This window comes from Setaria italica, chromosome V (genome assembly GCF_000263155.2).
Source record: "Setaria italica strain Yugu1 chromosome V, Setaria_italica_v2.0, whole genome shotgun sequence".
Classification (NCBI taxonomy): domain Eukaryota; kingdom Viridiplantae; phylum Streptophyta; class Magnoliopsida; order Poales; family Poaceae; genus Setaria; species Setaria italica.
Genome location: NC_028454.1, coordinates 4,787,157 through 4,808,925, shown reverse-complemented (window position 1 = coordinate 4,808,925; position 21,769 = coordinate 4,787,157). Strand labels below are relative to the sequence as shown.

At 46.0% G+C, this 21,769-nt stretch overlaps 2 protein-coding genes across 4 annotated transcripts; one reads left to right on the top strand and one right to left on the bottom strand.

Moving 5' to 3' along the window:
- The first annotated feature begins 6,487 nt into the window (after nt 1-6,487).
- On the top strand, nt 6,488-10,217 carry LOC101781898. 2 transcript variants are annotated; one of them, XM_012845822.3, is made up of 9 exons: nt 6,488-6,623; nt 6,696-6,838; nt 6,977-7,069; nt 7,699-7,777; nt 7,875-7,953; nt 8,430-8,469; nt 8,548-8,682; nt 9,200-9,337; nt 9,813-10,217. In XM_012845822.3, exons 2-9 carry the CDS (start codon nt 6,726-6,728, stop codon nt 10,075-10,077), a joined length of 942 nt encoding a protein of 313 aa, XP_012701276.1. In that variant the 5' UTR covers nt 6,488-6,623; nt 6,696-6,725; the 3' UTR covers nt 10,078-10,217. The 2 variants fall into 2 exon arrangements, with proteins under 2 accessions (XP_012701276.1, XP_004967785.1); XM_004967728.4 differs by having other exon boundaries at nt 7,693-7,777.
- A 1,561-nt stretch (nt 10,218-11,778) lies between these two features.
- LOC101781497 (disease resistance protein RPM1) lies at nt 11,779-15,029 on the bottom strand. Of its 2 annotated transcripts, none has more exons than XM_004967727.2 (2): nt 14,928-15,029; nt 11,779-14,818 (listed from the first exon to the last, which is right to left on the bottom strand). In XM_004967727.2, the coding sequence occupies exon 2, from the start codon at nt 14,784-14,786 to the stop codon at nt 12,033-12,035; it is 2,754 nt and encodes a 917-aa protein (XP_004967784.1). In that variant the 5' UTR covers nt 14,787-14,818; nt 14,928-15,029; the 3' UTR covers nt 11,779-12,032. The 2 variants fall into 2 exon arrangements, with proteins under 2 accessions (XP_004967784.1, XP_022682127.1); XM_022826392.1 differs by having other exon boundaries at nt 14,910-14,938.
- Between the last annotated feature and the right edge of the window lie 6,740 nt (nt 15,030-21,769).

Below are 21,769 nucleotides of genomic sequence, written 5' to 3'. Positions count from 1 at the left end.
GAGATATTTGTACTGAATATGCCGAGGTTCATCCTACGCGAGATTTAGTCATGAAGGATGGAACCATTCTTGACACAAGATGGCATGTTGATGATGGAAGAGTGCACAAATCTTATAGATGGGCGTAGCAGTTTTAATACTAGTGTGGCAGAGAACTACTCTATTCCAAATGTTGGATTTTTTATAATGTGAATTTATCTATTATTTCAAGTTTGTTGTTATGTGGTTGGAGATACATATTTGAATTTGGCGGCTAAAAAATAGCGGGAAATAGAAATCATAAATAAATTCACAAGAAATAGTATATTGGATGCAAAATACATTTTCCTGGTGGGCAGCGTAAGCACCTGCCAGCACAAAAACCATCTGTACTAGAGGGTGTTGGGGGGGGGGGGGGGCGCAGATGAGGCCAGCGATGAGGAGAGGATAAGACCGCGGAGGACGTCGCCCATGCCCTGCCGGCCAGAGGGCACGGACTAGGAGCAGGGCCCAAGTACGGCGCAAGGACGCCGCAGCAGTGAGGCGGGCGAGCGAGGATGGCGCTGGCGCAGACGTCGGAGGAATGGGCAGGCGGAGCAAGGACGCCGGGTGGCGCGTTGGCGCGTGCAGGGCCGTGCCAAGCTCACCGCGAAAACCGGCGTGTGGCGATGGCCCTATTCGCCGGCGGCCGGTCGCCGCGCGTCGCGTGCTCACGAGGAAGAGGACGGGAGCAAGTGAGGTCAAACCTGACTGAAATTTGGAAGGTCTAAACTTCAATCATTTGGCTAACCAACCAGGCTTTGGGAAAGTATAAAAGTTATACTTCAACTTTCATGCCGGCCAAGAAGAGGTTTATAGTCAAAATGGCATTCAAATTACCACCAAACATTGCTAAATGATATCACTCCACAGCTAAATTTTTCAGCCAAACATACAGAAGTGTAGGATTTCCAGTATTTAAGCATGAACATGATTCACTTGGCATTTCCAAATACTTTTGAACACAAAGACACGTTCCCCATAATTAAGCCTTGTGGAAGATTAACGCTAATGAAAATGCCTAAACACTAGAGGTGTTACATCTAGGGTGTTGTGCTCCTCCACCCAGTCCACCGGATCCTGGAAGTGCTCGTCATACGCCGGCGCCGTGATCGCCTCGCGCACCATATGCATGGCCGCCACGCCAGACAGCGGCATCCCCAGGACCTCCTGCACAGTGGCCTCCCTGGTCGTGAAGGTGGTGAAGTTGCCGACGTAGTAGCGCACGGTGGCTTGGAGCTCCGGGGCTGTGATCCGCGGGCGCCCGTTCACCCACCATCCCATCCGGCAGTGCGTGTCGGCCGTGCCCACGACGCCGGCGAGGGCCTTCCAGAGGTAGGCCGAGGAAGGCCGACACCGCCTGCATGCGCGTAGGGCGCTGGCCGCCCTGGCTCTCCGCTTCGCGCAGCCGCGCGATGTCCGTCGCCTCGATGTAGTAGACGCTCCGGACAAAGCTCTCGTCGGCTGTTAGGACGTTGACTTGGCGTTGGGTGTCCAATGGCGAGAACCCTTCTTCGAGAGGCGCTGTAAGATGGCGCCGAGCGAGGACGGAGGATTGCGCGGTCATGGTTCGGTCGAGCTCCTGCGGCGAGTGTCCCCGACCTCGCGAGCTCGGACCACGCGTTGACCAGCAAGCTCTCGAAGAATTGATATGAATTGTGTTTAGGATTCTCAATAGCTCTCCAAATCCTTTATCGGTCACACTATTTGCTGTCTTCCACTGCATCAATTCCAGTGTGGTACTTAACTTTTTTTTGACCCTGTTTGCAATTGGGGTGTAACAACTTTTTGTGATCCTTCAACATCTTCTCAAATTTCTTTGTCTCCTTCGCATTTTCGGAATCTTTCTTTGCATTTAGCAACACCTCACCTAGTTCGATAGCTGGTTCATCTTCTACAAAATCTTTTTTAGCCTCATCCATTTCAAAATCTGCAAAGGCACCACCTTCAACCCAGTCAGCTGGAATGTTGTTATCATTATCGTTTTCTTCACCGTCTTCCATTACAAGTCCTCTTCCGCCGTACTTAGTCCAAAGAATATAGTTATCCATGAAACTCAAACGAAATATGTGGCCGTGTAGAGTTTTTCTATTAGACTAATCCATGTTATTTTTGCACATTCTACATGGACAACACATGAAAATCTTCAGTGACTTGTTGGCCTTTACAGCTTCGAGAAAAGTTTTTAGGCCATTCATGAACGTCATGGAGCACTAGTCGCCGTACATCCATTCCATTTTAAAAAAATTAATTTACTTCTCCATTTGTAAAACAACAAATGTAAAAAAAATTTCTAAAAAATATTGCTGATCTTTCATAAATGGACCACTTTCGATGAGCAAATTAAATCCCTACAAATTTTATGAAGAATTTCGGCAGCAACTCCCTTTATCCCGAATCGTCGTTAGCTTGAGCTCAACTATGTTGTTTATGTAAAGCAACAAAATTAGTTAATTATTTTTGTTTTAACATTGTACTTATGTTAAAGCAATAAAAGTAATTAACACAACACATATTTGTCAACATCCAATACAAATTTCTCAATATTGAACAGACTTTCATAAGTAAAAATTCTACATTCTACATGCATGTACAAATTGAAAAACTCTCCATTCATCCTTACTCTAAAAAAGTACAAATTTTTCTAGCTACAAAGCATAAAATTTAGAATACTAATTATGAGACGAGGGAAGATCAAGTTCCTAACCTTTAGAACAATTGGAAGAGTGAAATCCCCCCGAATCGTGGGAAAAATGGGCAGCACCTCCCCAAGTCCCCATGGGAGTGAAGAAGCCCAAGCTCTTAGCAAATGGTTGAGCTCGGTCTCGGGGAGGAAGAAGGAGCTTATTTTATAATTTGTATGTTAGTACCGGTGGCTCTAGCAGGTGACATTTAGTACCGGTTGAACCTAACAGCCGGTACACACATGCGTGAACACCATTTAGTACCAGCTGAAGCTACCAGCCGATACTAAATGGCTTCCAGGGGAATCTAGCCGTTAGCCACCCGGTCCCCATGCCGCTATTTAGTACCGGCTGAGGCTCCAAACCAGTAGTACAGGAGCTCCGGTGGTATTGTGCGTGACGATCGGTACTAGCACCACGCATTAGTACCAGACGAAAAGGCGTCCGGTACTAATACGTTGGACGAATGCTCAGTTTTCAAGTAGTGGAAGTACTTTGCAACATGTGAGAACAATACATTGAAATATAGTAAATAGCATGTGTAACATCAGGAGAATCTGCCACATTTCTCCCCTAAAATCACAAAATATTTTGAAACATCGAAGAATAATGTTTGCAACATCAAATGATGACATTTGCAACATTAAAAAATTTGATAAATTTTCTTCCATAAATCTATCGACAGCTAAATAGCAAAACTCATAAATGAAAACCAACATAGCGTTAGGATTATAAATGCGTAGAGGGTAGATGTGTTAAAAACCTAAAATCCAACTTCATCTAACAGAGCGCATACAAAATGGTTCTCGGCTAACACTCCACTAGCCACTACTCCTAGCTATCAAAATTTATGTATTGTGCCCCTCTCTCTTGCACACACCAAATACACGATTGGCTAGAAGGCGATGCTAGATCCTAATGCGGGTAAAATATTGTTGGTAATGTGCCCAAGAGGTAATCATAACAATTCGGACTAAAGGTCCACGAGATAATTAATCCATAAGGGATTAGTAACTAATGGGCCGTCAGTCTGGAATCTTATTGGTGTGCTCTATAAATACGAAAAGTGGGGCTAGGGGCGTACCATCCCACCATTTCGCAACCGTAGCCACCGCTTCCTCTCAGCCTGAGCTCGAGACCCTGCCGCGCGCGGTGCTAGCACACCAGCGCACTGTTGTTGCTGTTGTGTTGATAGGCTACGGCGGCGCGAGGCGGCTGCTGAAGCAAGGACAAGGAGGAGACGATCCGATCGACTACTTCCTCTACACCGACATGCATTTACGTTGGATCGGCTGCTCCAACTCTTGTTCTGCTGCGCTGCGCGTCTAGTGCTAACGATCCATGACTTCTCTACTCGCAAGGTTTCTGGTGAAGCGATAGATATAATTGTTATTGCTAGAGTAACTTACTCCCGTTTCCCTTCAAATATAACATAATACAATGGACGTGTGTGGAGAAAATTCCCTCGCGTTTCCCTTCAAATATAACATAATACAATGGACGTGTGTGCAGAAAATTCCCTCTCAATACGTAGGGTATAAATGAGGCCATGATCAATATGTAAATTAAAAAAATGAAAGCAAGAAGACGGCAGTAACCGGTAAGTACACATCAAGAATACTTTTCTTTGATAATTAGCTTGTGGTTTTATCACTCTGTTAAAGTTCTGCTTGTTTGAGTTTCCTGGCAGTTTCTTAATGTGAAAAGTCAGAAACTCAAACAAACAACAAACTCTTGTGCAACTTTCGAGAAGCTGGAAGCTCAGAAAAGTTAAATTTATATGGATAGCTAGAAAGCTCAATGTTATTAGCTTTTCGTAGAAAGCTAAACACCTCTTCGAAAAGTTAGTATTGGCTTTTCAGAAAAAAAAAAAGTCAAAAGACAACATCAGCTTTTCAAGAAAATCTCAAAAGTTGCAGCTCAAACAAATATGCTCTAAGAGCATTGCAAATTTTAGGGATATTTAACTATTTGCTATCCTTACGGATGGCACTCCTTCCATGCACCTACAGATTTACCATCCCTTATAAAAGAAGCAATATTTTTGCCATTTTTGACAACGTGGCGTGCCAACTCATCATGCTAATATGGATCCGAGACGTGAAATGACCAAGCTGCCCCAACCTTATCTGATCCCCCTCTCCACTTCTCTCTCCTCTCATCTCCCTATCGCCGCTACCCTCTTTCTTTCTTCTCACCGAAACACTCTGTTTCTCTTCTTCCTTCTACGGTTCCACCGCAAGAACAAGCAAGCTGCTTGCCTTCCTTCTCTCTCTCTCTCCACTCGATCCCCTCTCTGATCCAGTAACAAATCCGATGCTGCTACTTAGCGATGAGTTTTGGGTGATCATTTTGTAATCTTTAGGTTCAGGCCCGCATGACCGATCGATGCGGACGGAGACGAGCAGCTCCCTGCTGCCCTCACACAGCATCTCCTAGGGCACGGCGAAGTAGAGCTCCTTCTCCGACGCGAAGCCGTCGGCCAGCGCGCACTGCTCCTCACCGGCACAGTCGCGAAGAAGCAGCAGCTCCGCTCCTCGAGGCCCACCGCCGACTCCTGGGGCGGCTTCGCGCAGAACGTGCACGCGAACCGCAGGTGTGCGGGGGAGTTGGCCCCGGTGGAGACCACGGGGTGCGGGTGTCCTGCTATGGCCAACGGCGGCGCTTGCCTGCGGGCCTTGCCAGCGCCATGGTTCAGCTGGGGGAGGGTGCAGGTGCAGGCGGCGGTCGGTGGCGGCTCGGTGCAGCAGGTGGCTGGGTGGCGGCGGCGCAGCCATGGTCGGCAGCAGGCGGACGGCGGGACCGGCGAGGACTGGGTTATGGTGCGGCCGGGGAGCGGACGGCGGGTGGCGGGATAGGCAGCTCGGCCTTGGGCCACGCGAATGGGGTGCATGGGTGGAGAGGCGGCCAACAACGCGAGGAACGCGGCGGAGTGAGTCATGCAGGCGGCGGCACACCACTGACACCGCCGCGTCGCCGCCCAGCGGGCCTGCGGCCACCGCGAACACGGACGCGTCATCCCCGCGCAGCAGCCGCAGGTGCCATGCCGGTACCAGGGCAGGGGACGCTGGCGCCGGCAGCAGGGGCACCGAGACGACGAGCGGAGGCTCTTGGCGGGCCGGCGGTCATCACCGTCGCCGGCCGCGTCCAGGAGGCCCGCAACGCCGTCGGCGAACGCGCGCATGGTGCGGCGCTCGCAGCGCGCTATGAGGGCGTCGAGCTCCACGACGTCGGCGGCGGTCAGGCGGTCACCCGGGATGGCGCGGCTGTGGGCGCCGGGGCCTAGCGCAGTATGAGGCGGATCAGGTCGTCGGTGGTGCTGGTCTCTGCCTGCCTGCTCACCGAGGCGAGCAAGAGCAGAGAGGCGGGGTAAGTCGGTGATTCCACATCCGAGATCCATCGTTGGCATGATGAGTTGGCGTGCCACGTTATCAAAAATAGCAAAAATATAGCTTCATTTATACAGGGATGGCAAATCTACAGGTGCATTTGTAAGGATTATACGAGAGGAGGTCCTGAAATCCCCGGTAGAATAATACATTTTTTCCCTCTAACAATCCAGTGTGTACTTTGTACTGTAAATGGGCCAAATTGTCCTAACAGGTAACAGCTCATTCATCGGGGGTTCGGGACCCTAAGGCCCACTCGTAGGATTAGCAGGCCGAATAGAAAGAATAACGGACACATAAAAGTGACTCGTTCCGGAATCCGGTCTCTCTGTTTCTCGCTAGCTGTGTCAGATTCTCGTCGTGTGCGCCTCTTCCCGGCGCGCTGGTCCGGCGGGCGACGGGGCCGAGTGCTGGGAGCCGGGAGGCTGCAGCGGCCAGGGGCTCTCAAAAAGGCGGGGGAGCGTGGGGAGGCAGGCTGCCCCTGCCTGCTGCGGCCTACGTCGAGCACAGGACCACCCACGCCGAAGTTCTTGTAAGTGAACTGAGTCGCTCAATCTTGCGACTGTGAACTGTCAATTTGTGATCCAGTTAATTGTCCCCGCAGGAATCTTCCGGGCTAGGGTCCCGAACCCCGATGATTCCAGGAATCACCCCGAAGCCGGCGGCGCCTCAGCCTCGGCACATGTTCGTGTTCGGAGCGGGCTTCGTCGGCCGCTACGTTTCGGAGCGCCTCCTCGCGCAGGGCTGGTTGGTTACCCCGCGCCCCTTCTTCCTCCCTTCCGTTGCTTCACTGCTGGCGTCGACGCACCTGCCCCTTCCTATTTTCCAATTCCCCGCCTCAGCGTGATTCCTGAATCCTGATTTTGGGAGTGGATGAATTTGCAGGCAGGTCTCCGGGACGTGCACAAGTCCAGCCAAGAAGAGGGAGCTCGAGATGCTGGGCATGAATGCTTCTGTCTTCGATGCCATTGAGAGCAAGTATGTATTATTGCTGCTGCTCTTGCCCCCCTTTTCATTCTCGTACTTGTTTATAGACTTCTTCGTTTATGCTTAAACATTGATGGTTCATCGGCCAGAAGTATTAGTAAATAATGAATCAAATTATGAGCTGCTCCTGCTCAATTCACGTCTAGGAAAGCCCCTCCTATAGCCCACTGAATGTTTCCTTTGGTAGGAAACCCACTGACATATTTTACTTGCAAATAACATAGAGACAGGTACTATAACAATTTCTTGTGAAAGCATGCAGCAGCTAGTGTTAACAAGGGTGTTTACTTAAGCTTAACTAGTCGGTTGGTTTGGCTTTGTACAAGATATATGCACTTCTCATTCTTGAAACACAGAGCTTGCACTAGGCAATTCTTTACAGGATAGATGCACTTTTCATTCTTGAAACACAGCAGATTGGCTAGTTAGTAGAAGTAATTTTATTTGTCATTACCATTAGATCAATTTTGTATCGGTCTTCATCTTGTAAACTTCACTATGCTGCATTGATGTCTAGCATCCCTTGCTTATGTTAACGGGTGTGATGATAATGTGCTTCTGTACATTAATCCCTCTGTGTATTGTTGAATTTTTAGTGATTACTCTTATGTCAGTTTCAGCCTGGAAAATGTCCACAGTTTGCAACAAGCAACTCACTTGCTCATCTCCATCCCACCCATCCCCGGAATCGGTGATCCTGTAAGTTGTAAGTCAATCATTGCTTGTGTCATTTTCATCAGGCTTGAATGTTAACTGAATTTGACTTTATGATTATTTGCTTTTCATACCTCAACAGCTACTTAATTTAAATGAAGATCTTAGGAGAATACTCAGCCATGGTAATCTTGAATGGTTATGCTACCTTTCAACAACAAGTAAGCTCTCAAATTTTTAATGCCCATTCTTCATTAATTACATGGAATTTTCATTTAAACTGTTCACTGTTTGTAAATTATATGCTACTTTGGGCTGAAGTTGCTCACCTACTGTCAAAGTTGTCAAGTTTAATTATGGTTAGTCAAGAGAATTGCTATAATGTGTGAGGGGAATTACCCTACTAAATATGTGATGTTAACCATTTTCTATACACAAATTGGTAATAGTATTGTGTACTGAATCACTGCATCCGAAGAACCTTACATGATTTGCAAGGTGCAGCTATTGCAGTAGCCACAATACCATATGCAATGAAGTTAGGGAGAAGAACTTATCATATTATTTGCACTTGTCAAGCACTGAAGTTGAATTTTGCAGGATGAGTTAGCGGGAAGAACTTATCATACTATGTGCAATGCATCCTCTAAGAGACTTTCCATAGTAGAGCTAATTTGTAACACTTTCTTACTTTCAGGTGTATATGGTGATTGTGGTGGTGCATTGGTTGATGAGGAGTAAGGGACTTATTGGCTCTCTTCTTGTTCACAAAATACATATTTAATAGATATCTGAAGAAACTGCTGTGCTTGCAGTCACATGGTAAATCCGAAGAGCGAGTCTGCCAAGTTAAGATATAAAGCAGAAAAAGGATGGCTCAATCTTGTAGATGATCTAAATCTGTCAGCTTTTATATTTCGTTTAGGCGGAATATATGGACCTGGAAGAAGGTTTTGACCTCCCTAACCTTTATTCCGTTTCAGCATTTTATTTTCTAATAATTCAGTTTGATTCCAGAAATGGAATATTTAGTTGCTGGCATGCTGATAAGTAGCGGTGTGTAAAGATTATAAGAACTCCAACATATTTATCATGCCAAGTTTGTACTTAGTGAAAAACAAAGATGGCCAAACTATTGAGTTGCATGCACCAACCAGTCCAACCCAAAAGCTTAAGCTGATGAGGAAAGGTGGGCAATTCACTTATACTCCAACACTCCCCCTCACGTGCCGGCTCCCTCAAGCCGCATACGTGGAAATTGGAGTGGGCTGCAATTATTTTATTTAATCAAAAGCTTAAGCTTATGAGGAAAGGTGGGGCAATTCACTTATACTCCAACACAAACAATGGAATAATGACACTTGTGGGAAACTCTCTTTAATCCCTCTGATAATTTTTTTTCGAAAGTCTTAGTTTGATAATTCTTCTTCTTTACCTATTTCATTGGCCATTTGTTGTTTATTGCAGTGCTTTGGACACCTTAGCTAAGAGCAAATCTTTATCACAAAGACAGAAATTGAGAGAATCTAAGCAGTACACTGCACGAATCCATGTGGCTGACATCTACCAGGCTGTCTTGGCCAGCATGAGCATGAGATGTGCAAGGTATCCTTTTCTGATGCTTTTGTTGCCTCTTCAGTTATTTGTGATATCTTTAAGATTATTTCAGACTGGATTTTAATTTCTGTGTCACATTGCATGTGGGAATGCACGGCCAAAAGATTTTTACTTAGGCTGTATCTCTGTTTTAGTTAGAAGACATCTTGCGTGGCAATATCCCGTAGCATCATGAAGTTTCTTGGGGTAACTAATAGGGTGGGACCGTGGGAGTTTCCCATTTTTGTGCGATGCAATTTATGAATGCTACCATAAAATTTTAATCCCTCTGGATTCAATATTTGCACTATTGCATTTTTTGACCATTATGAAATATAATCTTCAACTGAATCAATTCCAACTACCAAGTAATGTAGTATTTTGGTTTTTTAGTCACGTCTGATTCTTTTGTAGTGACCTAATGGAAGTTGAGGTACCTTGTTAGGAGATGGTTCACTTCTCATTTTCAGTTTTTCTGTTCCAGGAAAATATTCAACGTGGTGGATGATGACCCTGCCCCTAGAGCTGAAGTATTTGCATTTGCCAGGAGCTTGATAGAGATGAGATACCCTGATCTGATAGCTGAATCTCCTGATGTTGGTTCTACAGAATCAGGTTTCCAAGAGTTGCCTGCTGAGAAAAGGGTCTCTAATGCTCGGCTTAAGAAAGAACTTGGTGTTAAGCTGCTTCACCCAACTTACAGATCTGGTCTGCAGAGTATCCTTGATTCTTGGCAGGCTGAATCTTAACTTCCTGGTACAAATCTGTAATGTTAAGTTTTGGTATGCATACAGGTACTAAGTTTTTCCTTTTTGTATGTGCGTGTATCTTTCCTGGATTTGGTTTAGATGACTTAATGGAGAGCTAGCTGCGGCCACACTCTGCAGAATGGTTCTGTGCTATGCATCGACGAACGATCATGAGGTCCCCATCAACGCTGCTGATGTCAGGAGGGTCCTTGCCAGAATAAACTTTTTTTTTGAACGAACAGGCACGAGATTAAGCCTATTTGCCAGAATAAACTGATGCAAAGGATCTTGTCACTAAGAAGAATTCTGCTAAAAATGCCCGCGAGTCACGGATCTGTTGTTCTGTTCCAGCACCGTGATCTGTATCTGAATCGCAAATGCAGCATCTGCAGGAATGCTGGCCCCGTGGCCGTGCTCGCTCTGGCGCTGTCATTTGTCGAGGCGCGAAAACGAGAGCTCTCCTGGCCCAGCTCTTTCGCCGCCTCCCTGCTTCCCCTTTCCTCCGTTCTCGTTCCATCATCAATCACAAAACCCCAACCCCAAGCATGGTGCCTATATGGAGTACAGTACATTATTAGATTCAAGGGGTGTTTCGATATCCCGTGCTAAAGTTTAGCACCTGTCACATCGGATATTTGGATGCTAATTAGGAGTATTAAACATAGACTAATTATAAAACTAATTGCACAGATGGAGTCTAATTTGCGAGACGAATCTATTAAGCCTAATTAGTCCATGATTGACAATGTGGTGCTACAGTAACCATTTGCTAATGATGGATTAATTAGGCTTAATAGATTCGTCTCATAAATTAGCACAGGGGTTCTGCAATTAGTTTTATAATTAGCTCATGTTTAGTCCTCCTAATTAGTATCTGAACATCTGATATGATACTGCTAAAGTTTAGCACCTAGTATTCATGATTGGCTTTCTCGTGCTGTGGCCGATGCTCTGACCAACCGTGCTTTGGGTTAAGAGACATCAAAGGCGGGTCACAGTCCAAGTCCTTGTGCTTGCACTTCATCTCCGATAACTCCTATGCAATGAACGTTAGCTTTTTGCCACGGGCGTGATCTGGCCTCGTCATGTGGCCGTCTTGGTTACTACCATGCTCCAGTGCATCATCCAGCATATGTCACCGGCCAGTTCCCGTACACGACGGCATCCATGATCCATCGTGTTGCTGTCGTCAGTGGAAGTCGGAGTTATGAGCCAGACTTGAGCTTGATGAATGTGTCGGCATCGGCATGGCGCGCAAAGAAGCTGGGAGGCGCCCGTTCCCATTGGTTCCACTTTGATCTACTTCAGGGGCTTGCTCCTCTTCAACTTCTCGGTGAGAACATATAAGCAGGATGGCGAGCGCAGTTCCGCACAAACGTTGTACTATCTCCGTATCGAAATATTTGTCGTTGTTGAATATCTCCGTATCGAAATATTTGTCGTTGTTGAATAGCTCCTTAGCGATAAATATATCGATACGGAGGGAGCAGCTCCTCGCGTCCCATCCTATATGCAGTTTTTTTAACTGTTTACATTGACATTTTTAACATAGTGAGATATTGCACTCGCTTATTCACGGGATGGCACAGCTGGCCAACGGCCGATGCTTACAGCTGTTGAAGAACAAGCTCCAGCGCCAATGTGGAGAGGTAACTACGCTGAAATGAAAAGAACCAACTCCAAAAGTTTCAGACTGAAACATTGTAACATAGTATCTCTTTCACATGTACCGACCAACCCAAATCAGCACAAGAAGTAGCCATTCCTTTTTTTAGGGCAAAAGCACATAAATTATTACTAAGAGTGATAGTGCACAACTAGTCTGGATATCAGTCTACATATATAAAAACTTCAAAAAATCTACAGCTCCTTTTTGATGTAAAAACATGAGAATTGCTTCAGGAAAAGGGCACTGCGGCATTCCTGTTTGCTTATACAAGAATGTTACTAACAAGTCATGGGATCCTTTCCCATACGTTCTTCTGCCTCATTCGGACGACGACCATTGGAATATGGTTAATCTTCTCAAGATCTTCGCTGCATTCGATTGGTCTTGGTCCTCCTTGTGAACTAAGCTTCTCTGTAACCTCTGTGCAAGCATCTTCTATATATAATCTGTGAAGGGCTGTAAGGTGCTCGATTCCATCAGGGAGGATTAATAATTCAGGAAAATTCTCGAGCCTTAGCTCAACAAGACTAGACAATGCACTTTCCTCTATTTGGACTTGGGCGACATGAGGGGCACCAAATATATTTAGATATCGGAGCTTGGGAAATGACATTGCTCGGAAGTGTAGCTTCTTCCCTTCAAAAGCATTAGTGAGCTGAAGAGAGCATAATCTTTGCAATACTAACAGGCGGGAAAATGATTCTTCATCCAGTCTGGATAAGACCAACTGCAGCCGAGTTAGGTTCTGAAGATGTAATAACGATGACATAACCTGAAGCATGGATGCTGCTTCTAAACGTCCCTCAAAACCAAGCCAAGAAAGGGTTTGAGGTAAATGGAGTCCTTGCAGCTGCAGCTCCTCCTCATTTTGAGCCATAATTTCTAGATGAACAAGGCAACTCAAGTTACTTACTGCATTGCACAGGTAATCACAGTGTTCACTTCTTACTTCAGAGACCGAAAATGTCCTTAAGTCTGTCAAAGCTCCGACGTTGCTCAAGGTCTCTAAGCTAGCTTTAACACACTGGAGAGCTTGCAATCCTGTCAGGTGTCTTATGCCTTTAGGCACATTTATTCCTTCAGCTGGTGCAATTTCATCACTGCTAGGAAGTGTACAAGCATACAAGTACCTCATCCTTTTAAGTTTAGCTATGCCCTTTGGTAAAGTTGATAGCTTGGCATTGAAACAATCCAACACTATCAAGTTCTGCAATCTTCCTATTGCTTCTGGTAGGTATTCAATACCAGTATTTCGAAGGCCCAGAAAACGCAGGTTAAACAAACCAAAAACTTCATTGGGCAGAGACTTGATACGAGCATCCTGCAGATCCAATGATGACAGCAAATTTGAAGTTGTAAGGACAGTCTTCAGTAAATCAATATTGATGTTTCTCTCAAAGACGTAGAGTCCACGGAGATTTGCTACAACAGATCGATGCAGTGGTTCAATATTTGCACTCTGGATTGATAAGCACCGTGTGCCCTCTGCAGAAAATGTCCCAGATCCATTGTATGCCTTACAGAAACACTCCTCATTTGCTTTGGTGAGCAGAAGAACACGTATAATATCATGCAGCCGACATCTTCTCACCCGTCCACTTACATTCCTCTCCACTACTTGTAATAGGCTTCGGTTAATAAGTTCATGAAGGTATTCCTCTGCCACTTCCTCCATCGTTTTGTTCTCTTTTTCCTGGATGAATCCAGCAGTCATCCAGTGCCTGATCACTGTCTTCCTTTTTATTAAATAGTCCTCCGGAAATATCGCACAATGCATAAAACAATTTTTCAGATCAAATGGTAAATCCTCTAAGCTGACTTTTAGAATTGTGTTGACATCGAGGATGACATTATCAGTAAGCCGTAACTCTAAATCCTTGTATATCTTTTCCCATTCAGCATAAGTGCGTTGTTTGGAAGAAAGTAGGCGACCTATGCATGCAATAGCAATGGGCAAGCCATTACACCTCCAGACAAACTTTTGAGCCAAATGAATAAGCTCTGGTGGGCACATTTTATCATCATTTTGCCAAAATGCTTCTTTGCAAAATAGCTCCCATGAAAAATGTTCTTCAAGAGGTACCAACTGAACTAAACAATTTGCAGTTGCTAACAATGCTACTTCAAGAATTCTTGATGTTATAATGAATCGACTGACAGAATTAGTAGGAAAGGCATCCCTTATGTTAAACCAGACATCCACGCCCCAAACATCATCCAGAACTATGATATACCTTTTACCTTGCAGGTAGTTATGGATGCTCTCAACTAGGCAGAACCTTTCGCAGTTGGCGACGCCAAGGCCGAATCCTCTAGCGATGTCCTTCAACAAAGTCTCAACATGGAAGCTGTTTGACACCGTTATCCATGCAGAAGTATCAAAGCTCAACTTCACGCTGTTGTACACATGAGCAACCAGAGTGGTCTTGCCCACACCTCCCATCCCCCAAACTGCAGAAATCATCCTCTGTTTTCCAAAATCACTTGTGAGCCACTGCAACAGCAAATCCTTGTTCTTTTTAATCCCCACAGGCTCCTCCTCCCTTGCGAGGTGCAAAGACTGATATGCAGATCTAGACTGCCCGTCACTACGCCCATCTCTCCGAATTTCCCTCATGTCGTACCGAACCTTCCTCTTATCAGCACCTTCCAGGCTGGCCTTAATAGCTCGCAGCTTGCATGAAAGACGGCGCCACGTGCTGACATTACTGATTCTCTTCTTTACCTTGGTAGCAAATCCTCCATGCTTGTCCTCAAGCTTGTAGGTGAACTCGTCAACGACATCCTCGATCTCAAAGGCTAGGCCACGAATCTTCTTGACAAAGATCCCGGTGGTCTCGTCAGTGTTCTTGAATCTCTCTGCCCCTTGCAGGTAGGCGTGCATGCTCTCCAGCTCTTCCTTGACATCACGGATCTCACCAAATAGATCCTTGAGGGCAGATGCTTCCTTCCAGATCAGAGATGCGCCCAAGGTTGCTGCCTCTTTCAACAATGCAGCACCAAGCTTGCCAATCTGCACTGCCACAACACCCTCAGCCATGGTAGCAGCTGGCTGTGTGATCTTTTACGTGGCTGCTTGAAAAAACAGAAGTTCTTAGTGAGTCTATTGGATCTGATCAGTAGCACGAAACAAACGGAGACTAAAAAATGGATCAAACGTCACCAAGAACATTGGCCATACCCTCCTGAAACGAAGTCGCCGGAACTAGTGTTGCCGCTCACCATTGGAGTTCAATCCCCACCACATGCTCTGTTAGTGCGTGCCAGCTGTTTGTGATGTTCTTTTCACTCTCACGGACGCGGTTACCAATTCTTCTTTTAATGGGTACCAACTTGCACATCAATTAGGAGGTGCTTGTGTTAATTTTATCAATTTTAAGCCCCACCGACGGTGGCAACGGGCACATTACCTGCGGGCGGAGGGTTTACAGGCACGTGCCCGTGAGGCAAATCCTGTGCCCGTGCCCACCGTCCGTCACGGGCAAAAAGTTGTGCCTGCGCCCGTCACCTATTGGGACTCGGGCAGCAGCGGGGAGGCGGCGGCAGGGACTCGAGCGGTGGCTGGTGGGGAGGGGAGCGAGGATGGGCGGTGCGGACGTCTGGGCGCCTGCCACATGGTGTGCGGGACTGCGGGTGCGGACGTGCGGTTGGGTCGCTGGGAGATAGGAGGAACCCTAGAAATCTCATATATAATTGTATAGGATCCACATGTCAGGCATTATGTAGCGGGTTCGCGGGCATGGGTAAGATATTTTTATGCCTGCTAATTTTTTGCCCGCAGGTACAAACTCAAACCCGCACTCGTGTCCGTGGGCACAAAATAGAACCTGCATTCTCGCCCTACCGGGCTTTTACCCGCGAGCACGCGGGTAATTTGTGCCCATTACCATCCATAGCCGACGGGTATCTATGGATGCAAGAGCAACTTTAGCTGATTGAGAAAACCAATCCAACAGTGAGAAAACAATCCAGTTTTTCCTATATTTTTTCCTCAATTGAGAAAAACTACCCCTCTCCTCTTTATTTAGAAAGGGGAATCCACCCTCTCCAGTCTCCCCTCTCCTTCTCCCCTTACTTTCCATCTCTCTCCCCCGCACGATCTGCATACAGTGAGCGCTCCTAGCCGCAGGATCTCCTGCGTGCCCGACGACCTTGCGCTGCCGCTCCTCCTCCGGCCTGTTGCGCTGCGCTGCTCGGTCCTCCTCTGCTGTGCCACCCGCTCCTCATACGGCCTGCCGCACCGCGCCGCCCTCCTTCTCTGCCGCATCGCGCCTCCTCCAGCTTGCCGCCTGCCATCGCATCGGCGCGTGCAGCGCTACCACACCGTGCCGCGCCTGACCCGCCGCCCTGCTGCAGCGCACGCCCCGTCCTGCTACCCGACGCCGCCTAACCCGCCGCCCTCCGCGCCGGCGGGCCTGCTCGCATCGCCGCCGCCCACAAGCCGCGTGCTACTGGCCCGCCGACCGCCGAAGCTCATCTCCGGCGGCGGCCCCGTCCTCCCGCACCGCCATTCTTCCACGCCGGCCGCCGAAGGTCATCTTCGGTGCCGCCACCCGTCCTGCCGCACCGGCGCCCCGCCGTGCCCGATGGTACAACCCTGTCTGCCGCGAGATGCCAGAGAGAAGGGAGGAGAAGGAAAAATATTCTGTCACTGATAGTGGGGCCCGCATGGCAGTGAAAGAAAGGGGAATAGAGACGGGATCACTGCTTTCAAAATGGGTTTTCTCAATCTCCTAGCCAGTATAGGGAGATACTTAGCGTCTCCAAAGTATGAAATCGACCCCGGTTTTTAGATAGGATCTACAGTTGATGTGTTGTTATCTGTTAAAATAGCTTCAATGTATAGAATTGGGCTTGGATCCATATGCGGGATCCATGCGAGTTGTTTGTGTTGAGAGCAGTACATCAATAGTGCATTGCTCTCCTTTACTCCATAGGATTTGGTTTCATGTATGGAACCTGATTCTATATAAAGTCGTCCTCGCAATGTATAGGATCTGGTTGAAAAATACAGGACCACGTATTGGAGAGACCCTAATGTAACACCATCCGTAGCTTAGGCCAAAACCTATGGTCAAATCTTCTCTCTCTTCTTCGAGCATCGAGGCAAGCCATTGCAAGGTTGTGACACTGAGATTAAAAAAAAACAGGAGGGGGATTGTTGCACGTGATTTTTTATTTGACTGATCCTCCTACGCTGTGGGCAGTCAAGGGTCCTTGGTAGGACTTTTACCTCAGTTTCTTCACCGGCTTTTGCCCGAGCTGTACCAAACAGCAGAGTTGAAACGGTCTTCGATTCTCTATTTGACACTTTGCCTTCAAAATTTCTTCCTTCCTTAGTTGACATTGATTTCAACTTTCATCCCTAAAATGACGCCACAATCACTTTCGTTAGCTAACAGCGTTACGTGCTAGTTGAAAAGACACTTTTGCCCCTCATGTAGTTGTATAACAAAATTTTAACTGATAGCACTATTTCTTTAATTTTTGCTCCATAGTTTAGCATAGTGATGAGTAAATCTGCATCATTTTTTCTGCATCATTTACAATAAAGTTTATCAAAATACAACAACATGATAATAACACATACACAAAGTTAATTGTAACTGCTAGAAACATGGTCACAAACATGGTCACGGATACATCATGAGCCAATTTGAAACAGCTGGAAACACATGTTCTATGGTCACAGCAGTGCTCTATTACAGCTAGAAACATGGTCACAGATGCATCATGTGCAATATAGACCGACACCACACAAAAGAAATGGGAAAGAATTGCCCTCTGTCCTCCATCCGACGAATTTACCAAGACCGAAACAGCTAAACTCTTAAGATGGAAAAAAAAAAGCTGTGCTTGTTCAGCCTTGCGGCGTCTTCTTCACCATTCCGGACGAGAAATGAAGCTACTTGCATTTCCTCTTCTTAATTTCAAGAGGAAGCCGGGGCCGGTGGCACTGTTGCTGTGGAGGAGGTTGTGGGCGATCTGGTCGCGCGTGGTGACGGCGGGCTGCCAGCGCACAGGGTTGTCGGCGACCATGTCGTCGTCGAAGATCTGGAAGGCATTGTCGGGGTCGACAGCATCGCCGGCACGTTCACAGATGTTGTGGAGCACGCAGCAGGCGCCAACTCAGCCAACCCGACGGGGCCCGCGGCTGCTGATTCAGGCCGTCCGTCGCGGCTTGTGGCAGAACAATCCAAATTAACCTGGTTAAAGTGTACTTAACTTCGGCTCATATGTGAACCGACACTTTAATCAAGTTAGCCTGGTAGTCTATCAGATTTCACCCGATAAACCACTTGTCTCGGATCGAAACAAAGCATACTCACATGAAGACGAGTCCAGAGATTACAACAATCCAATCCAAGTAGATTAATACAGGTCCCAACTTCAATTATTACATCACAAGAGTTCGAAATGCATATAAGTAAAGTTTTCAGAGATCAAGCAACGGAAAATAAAGCGGAAGTCTAGCGTCGATACAGCAATGCCATGGTGAAGCCTGCCATGACATCAGTTACCACGATCCTCACCGATCGAGGACGAGTCCCACTCAACAGTCTAACCCGGAGGGAGTTGGGACGGTCAAGTCATACTGGCAACTAAGTCAACAACAACACCTGAAAAAGATAGCCACAAGTAAGGCTGAGTATACTAATACTCAACAAGGCTTACCCGTCAGGTGGTAACTACTCCACCGATTCCTAGACATGTAAGGATTTTTGGTTGAGGGGTTTGGTCTGCCAAAAAAGCATCTACAGTAGGTCCTTACTTTCAAGTTTTAGCATCAAGTTCTAGTTGATTAACCATTCTAGGTAAGCACCTATTCTATGCAAGCATGGTGAACAAGCAATTAATCCAAGCATCAGTATTATTCATCATCCTTTGTTCCACTTCTTACTCAGTGTAGCATAGTGATCAAGCAGTCTCAAACTGTGAGAGGTAGATGATTCGAATCGAGTTTCTTAACCTCGCAAGGTGGACCTCCCACGACATATGCTACTGCCACGATGGTTTCGCATATATCTAGCGGTTCCCATCAATTCGCGGCATTTATCCAGATCCCACTTTCCTTGGCATACAATGCCCCAACGGTCTCGGAACGACGCCGTACCGAGGCTGCACTTGTACCCACATGAGACCTCATGGGAACTCAGTTCCAGAGACAGCAGGAGAAAGGTCCACGCCAGTTCAATCAGATATTAGACTTCCCCATCCCATACTAGGTATGAGTTTAGTACTTTCAAACACTTGACCACAATCACCGTCACGGTTCGACCTTAACACATTTTTCCACTAGACAGATGTGGCAATCCGCCAATTCCGAACATATAGTCCAACCCCGCTTGTCATCCTTATGGTTCCAGCATAAGTAAACAGACAACTCCTATAACTCGCAAGTGACAGGAAATCACTCGACTTTTACCAAAGTCCCTATTTAGCATTGCAGCTACTCAACCTATCATACTAGTATTCAGCACATAGGTACCTAGAATCATGCAACTAAGGTTTCAAGCAACTCCTATAAACTTAATGCACAAACATAACTAGCATAAGTTGTGGAAAAAATTTAGAAACCAGGTTATGCTCCGGGGCTTGCCTTCTTGCTCTAAGTTAGCCTTGGGCTCTTCCAAACTTGGTTCGGGCCTTGGTTTGTCTTGATTACATCCATCTCAGCAAGAGGATATCCTTCTTCGCGTTCCAGGCTGAGCTCGTACGTTCCATCTGTGAGGTTAGCTTCTACACAAGATGCATATGCATAAGATTTTATTTATAAGCGTTCATGATGTAGGTTGCATTTCGTAAACAGTGTAAAAGCTCATGGTGCACTTCGAACACATTCACTTATACGGACGTACAAACATTTCTTTTCTTCATACAACAAGTTTGGTTTGAAATAAAACATGGCTTTTATTTGGATGGTGATTATGTACACATATAAGGGTTTAATAACTTAGAATTCACAAAAGAAAGGTGGTAGTCATTTTGGTATTGTTCATAATTCATTTAGAAAGTTATCTTGTTTGTAACTTTTAAACAACATTACTAAACATTCACTACTTTACCCTTTCTAACTAGCAATTGTTATATGCATTTAATCAGCTATTAAACTTGAATAAAAGTTCCTGGTAGCATCTAATAAGATATGGTGCTGAAATTTTTACTAAATCTTCATAATCACACAAGTGATCTACTATAAAAAGTTTTGGGACTCTTTTGACTTCTACAAAAATTATTAACATTAAAACAGTACCCTATGGCAGATTTCATAGATCTATTTTTATCTCAAGTTCTAGAGACCATCTGGATCTGAAATTTCTACAGGAGGTTACCAAGTCCTAAAAGAGGCTACTGTAAATTTTTCAAGATTTATTGAGCATGTTAACTATTTATCCTAGTTTAAGTGTATTAAACATCATGCACTTATTTAAGCTAGACAAAACATGTATCCATCAGCAACTAGTATTTTTCCTAGAGAAACATCTGTACCAGGAACTCAACAAAAGTAATATTGCACTTTTATCTATTTGCTTCCATTTATAGTGTAAATAACAAGATTCAACTAGCATTCAAGCATTTTAAATCTAAAACCACATGAACATCACCTAGATCAGTAGCACAAGTTTCAGATCTTGAACATGTATATCACAAGTGAACTAACAAAAGTTATTTCACATTTTTATCATTTTTCTATGATTTTTAGTGCATTTATTAGCTTATACACAAAATAAAATCTAGTGCTTAGTACAGATCAGCAACATGCATATGAGTATTTTTAAAAGAAACTAGACATCACCAGCAACCTAGCAAAACAAGAATCACATTTTTCCCATTTTTCTACAATTTTTATATTGGCCAAAAATTGAGTTGTTATATGAAATTTGGTTTTCCACTCTTACACTTTTTAGTGCTTTGGAGGCATTTTCCAACTCTCGGTGAATTTGAAAGGTTTTCAAAAGTTTGGATTCGAACTTTGGGTGTGTTTTCTACCTTTCCAAACTAATTTGCTAGTTTTCCTATTTAACTTCTTGGTTGGCCCTAATTTGCTTTCTTTTGCCCTTTGTGGTATTTTTATGAAGTTGAATGGCATTTGAAAGTGCAAGTGGCAAAACTTTAGAGTTTAAGTGTGATTTGGGTGCTTAACACTTGAATTACCCTTGCAAAGCTTAACTTAAACTAGAGATGTTACAAGGTTGCGGCCGCCGGCTCAGCACACGCGACGGGGCCAGTGGCCGCCGCATCCGCCCGGCCATCGAGGCCTACGGACGCTACAGCCGCTGCAGCCACTTGGCCGTCGGGGGCCCCGTCCGTCGGAACTCCATCTTTGCCTTCCATATGCTGCCGCCGGAACTCTGTCTAGGGTCTAAGGGTGACACAGGCGATTGGGGAAGAAAACGAATCGATTTAGTCTGACTAGCTAGGGGTATTTTTGTCCACCCATAAAAAATTGATATGTCTCCAAGAGGTGTCTAACGTTGGTGGCTAACGGAACTAGCTGTGGTGTCATTTTAGGGATGAACGTTGAAGTCAGTACCAAATAATGAAGGAAGAAACTTTGGGATCAAATAAGAAACATGTCATTTTTCTCGTGTTAAATAGGAATTGCCAATAAAAAATCCCTTATTCCTCCACCTCCACCCCAAAGCCTAAAAGACGCATGCGCCCCTATCTTTTGCGAAAATATCAACGATTTTGCCTCGGCGCCCTCTCACACTCTCACGACAGTGGCGCACCTGATCCTTCCCGGCGGACGGGCGGAGCCTTGCAAGGCGGACCAACGAGCGGAGGTGCGCTGGACAGCGAGCGGAGCGGAGGCGCATTGGCGCGAGACGGAGCTGGGCGGAGTCTGCTTCCCAGGCGACGCGAGCCACGAGCGGCCGCGAGGTTCTAAGGCGATCGGCCGCGCTATTTCCTCAGCGGACGATCACAAGGACACGAGGTCGACGAGCGGACGTGGAGCAACGTGAGCCTGCGTACAAAGAAGATGAGGCACCGGCAAAAAGGGGGAAAAAAGAAAATAGA